Source organism: Leuciscus leuciscus, assembly GCF_965113295.1.
Source record: "Leuciscus leuciscus genome assembly, chromosome: 3".
NCBI lineage: Eukaryota > Metazoa > Chordata > Actinopteri > Cypriniformes > Leuciscidae > Leuciscus > Leuciscus leuciscus.
In genome coordinates, this window is record NC_138727.1 from 43,015,692 (window position 1) to 43,030,841 (window position 15,150).

The following is a 15,150-nucleotide window of genomic DNA, read 5'->3' on the forward strand; positions in this document are numbered from 1 at the left end:
CGTGACGTCACCGCATTAATATACGGACGAACGCGCTACCAGCTTCTAGTGTCAAACTCTTGAACTGGACTTTTCCAGCGGTGTCGAGCTCTTAGTCTTAAACATGGGTAAGTCATTGCTTTGTCGTTTTAACGGAGATCGAGAAGGCGACTTCAAAAAGTTGCTGAGGAGAACTCGGTGTGTGAAGTGCAAGTAGCCTACCACAACTCAGTAGGGGGAATGACAGAATGTTAAGGTTTAGCTAAGTTTGTTTCTATTGCATGTAAACATATTGTCATCCTGTCACAGCCGCTATGTGATACAACTGTTTTTATTCAACAAGTTTCTATTTACTAAGAAAAAGAGCTGAGACTGTTTCATTCACAAAGCAAGCTTAAATATACTAAAGTAATTGCTTACTGAAACATTGCAATATTTGTAATAATACTTATTTGCATATTGTTTCGAATCTGTATGACTCTTTATCACAAAAAATGACAGCCTCAGTCACTGTACACTTTCGTGCATATTTTCTTATTACATTGAAAGTGAATGGTGACTGCCATTCTGTAACATTTCTTCTTGTGCTCATTAGAAAACGTCATACATGGGATTTATTTCTTTTAAGAAGAGGAAACAGATGAGGCATATGCACTTTATTAATCATAGTAATTTATACAATCACATTAAAATATATTCCTTTTTCAGTCTGCTATGGTATATGCATTGTATGTGGTATAAGCAAACATGCCTTTCTCTATTGATACCGATTTAAGTAGGCTGGCAGGTTTCCTATAAGCTCATAATCAGATAATGGTGATTTTACTGTACCTGGTGCAGACATCTGTGCCTTTTAATGTCGTTCAGACATTGAGTTTGTAGCAACATATTACAAACTACTTCCAAATGGTCGACAGACTATAGTGTTCTCAACTTTTTATCAGTGAACAGACACAAATTGACCTAAACAAGATGTTTCCATAAATTCCTTTATTATTATTATTATTATTATTATCAAAGCTATGCAAACATGACAGAGGAAGAGACTTATTATTGTCAGGAAAGCTCTTCAAAAATACAGGAAACATCACAAAACAAGTGAAAATAGATGTGCAGAAAGTTTCCTCACTAATCAAATACAAGTACTACTACTGACCAACTGCTACAGAATCAATCACAGCTCCTTTAACACTTTTAGACCTGCTTCATTGCACAAATTGAATAGGCTAGAATTTTTTTCTAGGCACAAAACATTTTGTTCTTATTATGTGTGTGTTAGATCTGGGTCTTGACATTTGAAAAGCACTGCTGTTTTGGGGCTTTCACTTCATGCTCTGTTTACCGGTTATAGTTGGAATATGAAAAATGACAACACTCGTTTGTGCTGAAAAAAGCTCTCATTCATGGTGCTTGCTGATGGCCTGTCCCCTCTGTGTTCTCTCTAATATATGCATGGAGTCACATGAGGGATAAATAGCCACATTATGTCTCTCTGTTAGCCGCCTCCAAACATTCTCTTCTTGTGTGGGGGGCCTTTGATAATCCTGACAAGCGCCTCTGTTTTAGTGAGACTGCCCTCCCCTCCCACCACCCTGTTCTCACTCTCCTTTCACTGGTTGTCGGTCAGTCTAATGAGCAGAACATGGGTTTGGGTTTATGGGGTTCAGGGACTTAAAGCTGGAATGCTGTCTCCTAGGCTGCACCCATGTCCTGTTACAGATGTCCAGTTGAAAGGTCAGCCAGTGACTTTGGCGTGTGTATGTGTTTTTGTGTGAGGGTACAAGTGCAACGTGTGCCACTGCCACACCGACATCTTTTAAAATGAGGCAGTAGCAGAAACCAAGAGTCTGTATTTTTGCCCATGTGGTGATGAAGAGGAAGCTCAATATGTTTGTGAACGTATATCGTCTTCACGACGCAGCTGTTCCATTACTGTTTTGAATCACTGAAACAGTGCAGTGCTGGTAGGGGGGAAAATATTATTAAAAAAAATACTTCATTCATACAATTTATATACAATAACACATACATCTTTTGTATTTATTTTCAATTTTTATTTTTTTTACATTTTTGATTATTACTGACATCTTATGAAAATATGCATTATTTATGAATGAAACAAAAATCTTAAGTTTGTCTCATTCTTTTGATATTATTTCTTTGAGAAAAATACCAAAATCGCTTTACTGCTTGTACTTGGAAATAATTATTAAGATATATTTAAGGTGTAACGATAATATATTGTTTCTTTTTACTTGGTAATACCAAATTATGTTAAATTCGTTTTTTTCTTTAAAATGGTATTTAAGTTTTTCAAAACCAAATCAACATTAATACAAAAATACATGAGTATGTTTAAATATGAAAGAATGTTTTAAACTAGATTTTAATTAAACTATTTATTTTAGACACTCATATGTGCATTGACCCAATTAAAAGGAGCAAAGTTTTGCAGAAAACTAACAGAAATTGCTAATTTATGTGCATATTTTAACTTATTTGAATACATTCACTCAGCTGGTGAACTTTGTTCATCTTCGGAACACAAATGAAGATCTTTTTGATGAAATCTGAGAGTTTTCTGTACCTCCATTGACAGATACGCAACTGACACTTTGACGCTTCAAAAAGTTCATAAAGAGATCATAAAACTCATCACACAAAAAAAAAGTATATGAATTGAGCGGTTTAGTCCAAATTTTTCGTAGAGACTTGATCGCTTTATATGATGAACAGATTTAATTTAGGCTTTTGCTCGCATATAAACCTTGATCAGCGAACATAAACAGAAGCTCAACCGAACCTGCTTGACACATGAGAACAAACCTCATTGGTCCTTGCGGAAGCTCAAACGTGCTGCTTATCACGAGAATGAACCTCATTGGTTCTTGTGATGTTCAAACGTGCATGGGTTAGTTCACCCCAACATTTAAATTATGTCACCCTCATGTTGTTCCAAACTCATAAGGCTTTCATTCATCTTCGGAACACAAAACACAGATTTCTGTCCCTCCACACATTTGACACTTCAAAAGGCTCATTAAAGGGTTAGTTCACCCAAAAATGAAAATTCTGTCAGTAATTACTCACCCTCATGTTGTTCCAACCGCGTAAGATCTTCGTTCATCTTCGGAACACAAATTAAGATATTTTTGATGAAATCTGAGAGCTGATCACTCCTCCATAGACTGCTAGGTGGCCCAAACTTGCTGGCCCAGAAAAGTTATTAAAGAGATCGTTAATATAGTCCAAGTGACTACAGTGGCTCAATCTTAAGTATATCAAGCGACTAGAATGTCTTTTTGTGCGCAAAAACAAACAAAAATAACGACTTTATTCCACTATTCATTTCCTTCTCTCTGGGCCTCGTAGTGTTTTTGCGCAGCTCGTCTGTGTTACACGTCACCACGTAGGCTCACTATTGGCCGACGCTGGTCATGTGTGTGACGCGCAGCGCAAAAACACTACGTGAACCAACTAGTGGCCCAGAGAGAAGGAAATGAATAGTGGAATAAAGTCGTTATTTTTGTTTGTTTTTGCACACAAAAAGTATTCTCGTCGCTTGATATACTTAAGATTGAGCCACTGTAGTCACTTGGACTATATTAACAATCTCTTTAATAACTTTTCTGGGCCAGCAAGTTTGGGCCACCTAGCAGTCTATGGAGAAGTGATCAGCTCTCAGATTTCATCAAAAATATCTTAATTTGTGTTCCGAAGATGAACGAAGGTCTTACGCGGTTGGAACAACATGAGGGTGAGTAATTACTGACATAATTTTCATTTTTGGGTGAACTAACCCTTTAATGAGCCTTTTGAAGTGTCAAATGTGTGGAGGGACAGAAATCTGTGTTTTGTGTTCCGAAGATGAATGAAAGCCTTATGAGTTTGGAACAACATGAGGGTGACATAATTTAAATGTTGGGGTGAACTAACCCTTTAAAGATCCGTTCACACCAAGAACCATAACAAAAAAGTAAAAAAAAAAAAAAATTATAACTACAATGACATAGAGGAACAGTGTCATTAGATACAGAGCACTTTTTCAGCTAAATGTTAAAACAGTGAGAGCAAAATTAATCTTCCTTTAAAATGTGCTGTGAGAATGTAACTGCAGAAGTGTGCATTAAACATAATATTACTGTTCTAATATAGTTACGATAATATATAGTAGTTATCATTGTTATCTTTTTTGTTGTTAGTGTGAAAGGGCCTTAAGGCATGGAAAATCCATTGTTCCCTAATGGAAGAAGTGTCTGTGTGGATATGGTTGCCCTTTCTTCCACTATTTCCTGTATGGAATGACAAAGTGAGAATTTCAAAAACAGACAATATATCCTCAAAGCTGGCCAAATCTGCGAAAACTGGCTTGTATCCTACAAACCTGTATTTTCCTTTCTTTGTCCTCTTCTGAGACATGCAGTTTAATATTTTCCAAAGGAAAAATAAACAGTCTTCACTCTTCAGAAGAGATGGGAGTTCAGTTAGGTTTGAACCACCCTCACATTTCCCTGTTTTCATTCCCCCTTCTGAGACTGAGGTTTTGATTTATTCTGGTTGAAAACAAATCTGCTGGCTCATGCAATCACAGCAGTGGATCTTGAGGCTGTGAGTGATTTCTGTAGTGCAGTAAGAACCTTCCCTCTTGAAATCCACCCACAGGTAGTTTAAGAGGAAGCTCTGGAATTTCTGTGTCCCTGAGCAGCATTTAAACACCATGATCCCAGACCAGAATATAGCAAAATTGGGGAATGTGTTTGATACAATTGTATTAAATAGACAAGTGACTATAAGCTCAGACTTGCACATTAATGTAGTGTCCTAATAGCCATAGATCTTCTAAAACCATGCTCTTAAAAAGCATCACCTCTGAGGAGAACATAAGACAAAAATACATACATTTATTGATTAAACCCTGAGGGAAACTGTAGGGAACTTAAGTCATTTTAAGAACTTTAGACACTTACGCAACTCTAAACCTGTAAAATAATAGTAGACATATCATGGTCTGCAGTGGATTCCCACAGTCTGTCAGTCTAGTGATGCAAGCCTTTAGTGGAAACTAGACCCTGGAGCAGTATCATATGCTAATGGGAAATACAGACATCTGTGCTGGGATCGCATAAGTCTTTTGCTCAGTAGTATTACTGTTAGTCTACTTACTGGTTTTAGTGTATGGCCAAAATTAATCAAATTTCAATGAGATGAAGATTGTTTTAAAGGAAACTCCATGCCAAAATGCACAGTGTAGTCGGTTGTATGGTTTTCTTTTATTGTATCCTGTTGTTCCATGTACCTTCTAGTTTTGGTATTTCTGATCTTAAAGGCTTTGGGTGTAGCCAAGTCCACTGTATTGTGACCAGGGCTCTATTAAATCCCCTGTGGAATCCAAGCAATGTGACGCAACCGACTTGACCTTTCAGTACAATAGCTACTGTAGCAACGCTCAGGGTCAGTTAAGTAACAAACACAATGGCAAATGTCGAAATAAAAGCTTCACATCTTGGGTCAGTGTTTAAACCAGTCCACAGATGAACAGTTATTTCAGTTTAGTTTATGTTTGGGTCATATGTGCTTTTGAATTTCATTCTATCTACATACAGTATATAATCTACATTTCATTCTTTATCTCCACGTACTACATAGGGTAACAGAGCTAAAGGCGCAATGGGGTAAAAGGCACATTTTATTTAATATCCTTTAAACCACTAGATGGCACAATAACTTGCCACAGCACTTTCCAAAACATCCGCTTTTAAAGATGCAGGTGGAATTTTGGCTGATCCTTGACACAATCCCGGGCAGCAGTGCAACGTTGATTCTGTGCTTATTAGATCAAATATTTGATGTTTTTTTTAAATGTTGCAGATTTATGTAGCAAATGAGAATCGCTAAAATTATTGAATATATATATATATATATATATATATATATATATATATATACAGTATTATGTTTTGTTCTAGGTAATTAAAGCAACAGTTTTTTAATAATGGAAGAATATGTAAAAGTATGGTATTTGGGATAAAAGGTGCCCCTGCTGTTGGGGTGAAAGGCACAATAATTAACATGATAACAAACAGCTGGCTGACTTTTCCAGTTGTATATACTGTATAGAAAAAATGTATTACAAAAAGGCAATGTCTTTTGTTCATTTTTAGACAAGCTTGATTTATCAATTTAACTGTGACAGTCGACTTGAAAACAAGTAACACATTATTTTTCTCATTTAAATCTAATTTCAATTCTATTGGCCAGGTGACATAGGGATACATTTTATATATATATTCTTTTTTTTTTTTCTGCAGTCATACACTATGGGGTGAAAAGCATTTTTCTGTGTGCCTTTAGCCCTGTTGTACCCTATCATTTTCTACATTGAATGCTTTAAAGGGGTTGTTCACTAAAAAATTTGAATTCTGTCAATATTTACTGGCTCTCTTGTTTGTCATAGCCTATATGCTGTATTTTTTTCAAGGGAATGCAAAAGGAGAATTTAAAGAATCTTCAAAAGATAAAAAAGAAATAAAAAAAGAAATGCAATCTACATGACTACATTGACATATATGCACATAAAACTATCATATCGGTTCAGTAAACATAGAATATAATACAGTCAGTCATATATCAAATGGACTACTTTAATGGTTCCTTTAGTGTGTTTTTCTCAAATTTTTGGTAAAGATTCGTAATTGCTGACTTTGTGAATTAGAATGTCTGACTTACTGTGTTTTTTTTAGGACACACACACACACACACACACACACACACACACACACACACACACACACACACACACACACACACACACACACACACACACACACACACACACACACACACACACACACACACACACACACACACACACACACACACACTTTTCTGCTGTCTTAGCTCTAATAGACTTGCCTGTCTCAAGGTGTGTAGGTAGAATTCAGAACAAGCTAGGTTTATAGCATTTTGTCAAACTCCTTTTCTATTTGACAAGCCTTGTCAGCGAGTTACCATGAATTACAGTCTTTGCCCTTTCTTTCTGCCAGACAAAAATAGTATGTCTTTATTTATTTAAAATGTCATATATTACTACTTTTCAGCTTGCATTATATGTGATTGTTCACATTCACTCTGTGCACTATATAGGGAGTTGTATCACACAGCGTTAGAGAGTTTCTTTGTAGCTTCTTAATGGGATGATATCACACTAATATCTCTTAATATGTAGTTCAATCTGTTGCTTATGTTAAAGCAGAGGGGAGTCATAAGCACAGGCATGCTAATTATCTGTCTTTTCTGTTCCCAATATCTTGTGTTGATGCATATGATTCACTTGATTGCATTTGGAAAGGGATTATTTCCCCTGAGAACCGTGAATGTGGCATCTTGCAAGCAGGAGGAGGATAGATAAACAAAACATGTCTTAGTACAGAATTTTTCTGCATGTCACTTGTTGCAGTGTCTTATCCAAATACCAAACTGACCTTAGAACAAGACATAACTTGTGGAATAAAATAAATAAGTTATAAATAACATAAGTTGGTGGACCAAATATTGTGGTAGAGAATGGGGATTTTTAGTTTGAGAAACATTGACTTAGAGCAGTCAGAGGGGCAAAACAACTAAATAGTTTGTATTTTAATTCACCTCCTAAATAGTTTTTTGTTGTTGTTGTTTGTTTGTTGTCTTTGTCTTAAAAACCTGGATGTATGATGAGGCCTAATTTTAAAAGTGTGATTTCTAGATTTGGAAAATAATAAAGTCATATAATATTTTGTTTATAATGAATAGTTATGGCAATCTCTAAAAAAAAATGATTGGGTAGAAATTGTGATAAAATATTTCAAAAAAATTCTCTGTATCCAGTAAATAGTGAAAAAAAGTCATGGGGCCTTCGAAAATAGTTGTCGACAAAGAGGGGCCTTGGAGTAAAAAAAGTTGAGACCCAAGTTGCTTAGATGATACATTGGCAATCAGATGCTGTAAATAACATTTGTGCTCTGTTCTGTAAGAATCATTTTGACCCATACACTATGAAAGAAGGTGATTTTTAAACATTCAGCTATGTCAGCATTTTCTTAACCATTCATAACAATTGATGTGAAATATGAGTGCAAGTGCATTTTCATGTACTCATTGCGCTGTCAGTGAAGCATTATAGTCTTTTGACTGAGAGAAGCCATAGTTTATGTTGACATTATGAGAGTGCATGCGTGATTTATACATGACATGCCTTTTTGCAAAACATCACTCCGGTTGTTCAGATCGATGCAGTGTCAGCTGTAGATAACAACATGGTAAACATCAGAAACAAAATGGGATAATTTACTATCATCTCTAGGTAACTGGCTGATCTGGTCAAACATGATAAGTGAGAGAGAGCTGGAGGGGGCTAGCATCTTTTTGTTTACCCATTCCTATTTTTCCCCTTTACAGCTTACCTAGGACTGTATGGTTTGAACAAAATCCTAACGGTATGAGTAGGTTTACAACAGGGTCATGGTATACATCATGATAGTTATTTTTAGGGTAAAATTAACATTTACTTCTGCTTAAGTCAATACTTAGCTACTTAAATAATATACTTTTTTTCATTGAATGAAATGAAAGGTAATTGATCTTATTTGATTTTCTCTTTTTATTTTCAACATCAATATTTTGCTTGGCATAACTAGAGAAAAATGTAAGAATAATTTAAGTCATATTGTGGCCCCCTTGGAAGTTTTTAGGGCTCCTGGATGAGAACTGTTTTATATTAATGCAGATTCTTTATTTATTCTGTATTGTGAAAAGCGCTATATAAATAAACTTGACTTGACTTGACTATTTGCATTGCTGCTTGGCACCATAAACAACACAATGTTGCTTCATGTTGAACCTAAAACCATTAATTAATAACAAGTTCTTGACTTGTTTGGGAAATGTGATCTGAATTTTGCATTACTGTTTTTTCAGTGTTCTCAGGTGTTAATAGTGTAAAGTTGTCCTGGATAATAGCACAAATATATTTGTCTTGGTATAAACGGCATAGCACAATCTATACTGGTTGGCACAGTCTTGCCATGGTATGCAATCTGTGCATGATGCCGCCCAAAGCCCACCTATTCTTTATATAATTCATTTGTGCTGTGGTGGTATTTGGCAGTTTAATAAAATATAAATATAAATTTGAGAGAGTGTGTGATGCTAGGGCTAGAACATGTCATCACTCGGGCTGTTTATCATATTCTACATTGATTTTTATGTATACTAACAGCTAAAAAATGTGGGGTGGAATCAGATGCTCCATTGTTTGCATGCATTCTCTCTCTCTCTCTCTCTCTCTCTCTCTCTCTCTCTCTCTCTCTCTCTCTCTCTCTCTCTCTCTCTCTCTCTCTCTCTCTCTCTCTCTCTCTCTCTCAAGTGCAGATCTGTGAAGCAGTCTGTTGCCATGGTTACAGGCTAAAACTGGAGCAAGTGATAAGCAAGTGATACGCTAAGGCTAATTTATAGTGTTTAAAACATTTACATTTACAGGGGTTGGACAATGAAACTGAAACACTGGCCAATATAGTGTAGCAATAGCACAACTGGACATAAGAAATTGGAATCCACACAACATAATGGGAGACATATTGGGAGTTCACTAGAGGACAAATTGTTGGTGTGCATCTCACTGGCTCATCTGTGACCAGGACACCAAGTCTTTGTAGTGTTCCAAGAGCTATGGGTATCCAGGGTAATGTCGGCATACCACCACAAACCACATCCAACAGGAGTAAATATCGACGCTAGAAGAAACTGTCTGAAAGGGATGTCCGAGTACTACCCAGATTGTATCCAAAAACATAAAACCATAGCTGCCCAAATCACTGCAGAATTAAATGTGCACCTTGACTCTCTTGTTTCCACCAAAACTGTTCATCGGGAGCTCCACAGAGTCAATATTAATGGTCAGGCTGCTATAGCCAAACCTTTGGTCACTCGTGCCAATGACAAATGTCGGTTTCAACATCAGAAAACGTTTTCCTCCACCAGCGTCACATAGTGACCTGGCCACTGTTCAGGAAGAGGAATGGCTCAAAATCCCTCTGGCCACTGAAGGACTTCTGTGAGGCTGTATTGGCTGCAAGAGGAAGCCATACACCATACTAATAAATTATCGTGGTCTAAAACCAGGTGTTTCAGTTTTATTGTCCAACCGCTGTACATTTACATTTAATCATTTAGCAGACACTTTTATCCAAAGTGACTTACAAATGAGGAGAATAATATAGAAGCAGTTTTACTAACAAAAGAGCAACAAGTGATGTGACAAGTCCCAGTTAGTCTAACACATTACACAAAGTTTTTAAAAAGTATATATATATGTATATGTATATGTATATGTATATGTATATATATATATATATATATATGTATATATGTATATGTACTACTAATTCTGCTAATTCATAGTAGAAGCTACTAATTCACTCATTCAGTATAGTGGACTCCAATTTATTGACTATATGGGGAAGGAATGAATGAAAATTGGAGCTTTGTGGTTTCAGGGATGACATGATGATACGGTTAATCTACGTTCACAACTGTCTGTTTTTCATGTTTAATATATTTGTATATTTGCGTTCACAGTCTTATTACAATCTCCATGTACCTCCAGCTAGAACTAATCTAGGTAAAACAGCTTTTAAATACGCTGCAACTTCAGAATGGAACTCTCTTCAAATGAAATTGAGGCTAAATCATTTGGTGTCTTTCAGCAATTTCAAAACACATACAAATATTTAGTGTTTTGCAAACGCTTCTAAGGCTGTACTTTTAATGATATCTTATTGTGTGTTGTATTGTTGTTTTTTATACTGTATGTGTATTTGTATAACTGCTGCCTATATTGGCCAGTACACTATACTGTAAAATAGATATTAATCTCAGTGAGGTTCTCTCCTGGTTAAATAAAGGCAAAAAATTAATAAATATATATATAAATATATATATATATATATATATATATATATATATATTTTTTTATATATATATTTATATATATGTGTGTGTGTATATATGTATATATACAGTATATATGCCCAAAACAGCTGTCAACAAGAATAAATTAAACTGTCACCATGATATCAAAATTGATCATATATATATTTTTTTTAATCTCACCTTACCCTCCAAACAACATCTGTTCTCATGTCATGACATATGTCTCAGCAGAGGTTAGGACTAAATATCCTCCACAACTGACAGCCAAAGCAACGCCCAACTTCCTACAATTTAGTAAATTCCCATGGACAAAAAGAAATCCCACCATAATTTTAATTTTTTTTCTCCTTCCAGGATCACAATAGTGAAGAAAAGACTATTGCAACTTCCGTTTAATGACATCTTCAATGTACAATTTTTCTCAGTGTACAATGTTAATCATTTTAATTTCATGTATCTTTATAATTAGTCTATAATAGTTCACTATACTTCAGTACAAATTGTATTTGTTAATTACCTTAATTCTTATAATCAAAAAAGTGAGCTTTTTTTGTTGCAAACTCATGGATATGATGTGTAAACATTCACTTTATGCAAACACTTACTTATATGTACACCCAGTATTCAGGTCAGGGTGTGGTGCTTAGTGGAAGAAGCTCTCAGGTGATTTTTACAGTTTGTAGAAACTCCATTATTCAGGTAACAGTCTGGTTCCCTCTTGTCCAAGGTCAAAATCTCAATCATAATTACTCAAGACTTAATTTACTTTCCCTGTATTATAGACTTACATAGAGAATCATAAGCTGTCATAGGCAATATCACCTGGTGTGTCTCTGGGATTTTTACTGTGACATTAGACTGCAATGTTCATTCTCACAAAAAGCAGTCAGAGGTTTTGTACATAACCTGTAAGAATCACTGGCATCATATGTATATGCTGTGTATGCTGTCTTTCCCATAGAAATGATATTTCACATGTAGGGAAAGTCTCACACTGGACTCTCATTAACCTCTGCCAAAATCACCTCATTTGGTGATTTGTAATCAAGACAGACGTACATACAGTGGTAATCGAAATTATTCAACCCCCATTGCAAATCAGGTTTATTGGCAAAATTTCAGCTTTCAGCTGTTTGCTTAAAATCAAACAAACGTAACTGAAATAGCTCAACACAATATATGTTTCAAGTGGTTTCCCCAAATTCAACTGAAAATGCAACTTTTAATGACTTCTGCTGTCTCAATATTATTCAACCCCCTGAATAGAATCCCTCACAACAGCACAAATCTGCAAAAGAGGTGTTGTCTCAAGTACACCTGATGAAACTAATCAAGAGCTTCATTAATTGCACCAAGTGTTTGAACACTAAAACACATGAAATATCTGAACTGGCAAGGTTTGTTGAGTGTCACGTTTGACTGCATGTTCAGACTGATCTCATGAAATGGCGTATGTATGACACGCCAATTCGATTTCCATTTTTGGCGTGCTATCAACACGCATAATCGCTTTTCAGCGTGTTTATCAACGCCGTTGACTTAACGTTACATTACTTAGTCTGTATATATAGATATGACCTACCCCAACTCCCTAAAAGTCCCTAAACCTACCCGTCACTGGGGTTAATCTTCCCACACCTAAACATACCCATTTTATGGACAATATTAAAATGATAAAACGTAATGGACAGATATGTAGGAAAATGGCATTTTTATGAACAATATGGCATTAAAAGATAGTTTGAGCCACGAATCCTACCCCTAAACCTAACCATAACCATTTCTTAAAACTACCTAGGCAACAATTATAAAGAAAAACAACAGACAGGCGAGTATAATCACAATAATTTATTTATGGTTCCTATAGAACCATAATTATACTAACCTTACAACACAACATCGATTCACAAAATACACCAATTTTATTTGCTTGATGTAATCCAAACCTTCAGAATCCATTATTATTTGCAAGAAAAAGATCCAAACTCAGCCCTTTATCCAGTAATCGTCATCTTGACCGTAAACGTCAAACCCCGCGCTTGTTATGAATTCAAATTCAAAAATTGCGCCCTCAAGAAGCGACAGGTTACTATGGTTACGGCAGTAATATCAAACGCTCATTGGCTCTCGTCTCGCCTGCTTCGTCACAGATTGCGTCATGCACATTCACATTTGAAATGAAGTGCGCAGACTGCGCACTGCCGCGCAGCCCTCAGAGCGAACCGAACCGAAGACGGATTAACGTTTTCATGGATTTGAATTAATAACTTAAATTCTGCTCTGTCTGTTACCTCATACAAAACCACTGCCAGAGAGGACTGCGACACATCGTCACGTGAACAACTTTTGGTACCGATTTTGACATTTTCTCATTAAATAAATTATTGTGATTATACTTGTCTGTCTGTTGTTTTTCTTTATAATTGTAGCCTATAGTTTTAAGAAATGGTTATGATTAGATTTAGGGCTAGGATTATCAAACGTCCGGGGATAATGGTACGTGTAAGATTCACGTCTGAGGCTGTTAAACTGTGACATCTACACGTTTTCCAAAGGGGACCAACATGATTATTTCACGTACATTTTGCTCCGTTTCGCTCGGACATTTAACGGCGTAGACATACACGCGGAAGATGACGGTTCGTTTCGGCGTGAACATACACGCGGATAGCTCAAAATGCGTATAGATAATAGGGCTGTCAAAATTGCTCAAAAATGACGTTCGAATATTCCCTCTAAAAAACACACGAATATTCGAACTATTCGAACATCTGGTTGCGCATTTGGTCAATGCGCAACCAGTTATTGACGTATTCGCATTACGTCAATAACAGGACAAATTAATACAAAGAGACATACATACATTTGTATAGGTAGTTAATTTAAGTTTAAACATATTTGACAATGTATTACCAACACAAAACCAAGTAAATAAACTAATGGCCAAGACCGCAGACCTCAGTCTCGCTCACTCGCAGGCACTCTCTCTCTCTCTCTCGCGCGCCCTCGCGCTCACGCTCTCTCTGCTCATAACGGTTTAAATGAACAACAATAAGCACATGTTGAGTGCTGATCAAGAGTTTTGTGCAAGCAATTTAAGGTCGCGACTCTTGTCCCAAATATAGCAGTCTTCATTCAGTGATTGAAACAAATTTATTAACATTAAAAGTTTTACAGTATAGAACCGACATTGAACGATCCGAGCGAGCTGTGCTGTGGTAAACATGGAACATTTCTGTTTAACGTTAAATAAAATGAGGCACACAATTCCGAGAAATGTGACAACAAAGAACTTTTACCCTGAGCCTGAGGTTCATAAAAAATAAAGCGCTATTAAAAAAGAAAAAGGCTACTTACATTATTGGTGCTTGTATTAAAAAAAGGAAAAACTGACTGCAATTTATTCCATTGTCTTTTAGTGCACTGTCAACTTTCGTTGGCTAGACAGTGCGACTCGTGTGACCTGTCCCTCAGGCAGCGCGCGCGCCCACTCGCAGAGCAGACAGCCGCGCCTCTGCTTCCGCGGGCGAGTTTTTCCATATTCGAAATTCACATTCGAATATTAATTTTAACGTTCGAATTTCTGTTTTTTAAAACTATTCGAATATATATTCGAATTTAGAATATTCGTTGACAGCCCTAATAGATAACTATGTTTACGCAAAGTCATGATGTCATGTTGGCATGTTAGAAATGCAATAGGAAAAGTCAATAAAATGACTGCAAAAGACCTGCAGCAGGACTTGGTAGCAACAGGCAATGAGGTTTCAGCTTGCACAGTAAGGCGCGTAGCCTACTAAATGCATGCGGTTTCATGTTTCATGCATGCGGAACTCCAAGACGTATATCTGACCCAAAAGCACAAGAAAAGTGGCTAAGGCTTGGTTGCAGAAGAAGTCCTGGAAGATTCTACAGTGGCCATCACAGTCACCTGACTTGAACCCCATACAAAGTCTCTTGTGGGATTTGAAGAAGACGGTTGCAGCACACAAACCCAAGAATATTACTGAACTGGAGGCCATTGCTCATGAGGAATGGGCTGAGATTACTTAGAAACACTGCCAGAAGCTGGTGGCTGGTTATACATCTCGTTTCAGGTGATTTGCAATGGGGGTTGAACATTTTTTATAACAACCGTAGTCTGAGCCGTTAGTAGTGGAATTATTACTATGGACATCATTATAGCTTATAGCTGCTACCACAGAA

General features: G+C 36.4%; 1 protein-coding gene across 1 annotated transcript in view; it reads left to right on the top strand.

Moving 5' to 3' along the window:
• gpm6ab (glycoprotein M6Ab) overlaps positions 1-15,150 on the top strand; it is an 80,814-nt gene continuing 65,664 nt past the window's right edge. The window contains exon 1 of the mRNA XM_082163271.1: positions 1-107. Within this exon, the coding sequence (XP_082019397.1) occupies positions 104-107 (4 nt within the window). The 5' untranslated portion in view covers positions 1-103. The remainder of the gene's footprint in view (positions 108-15,150) is intronic.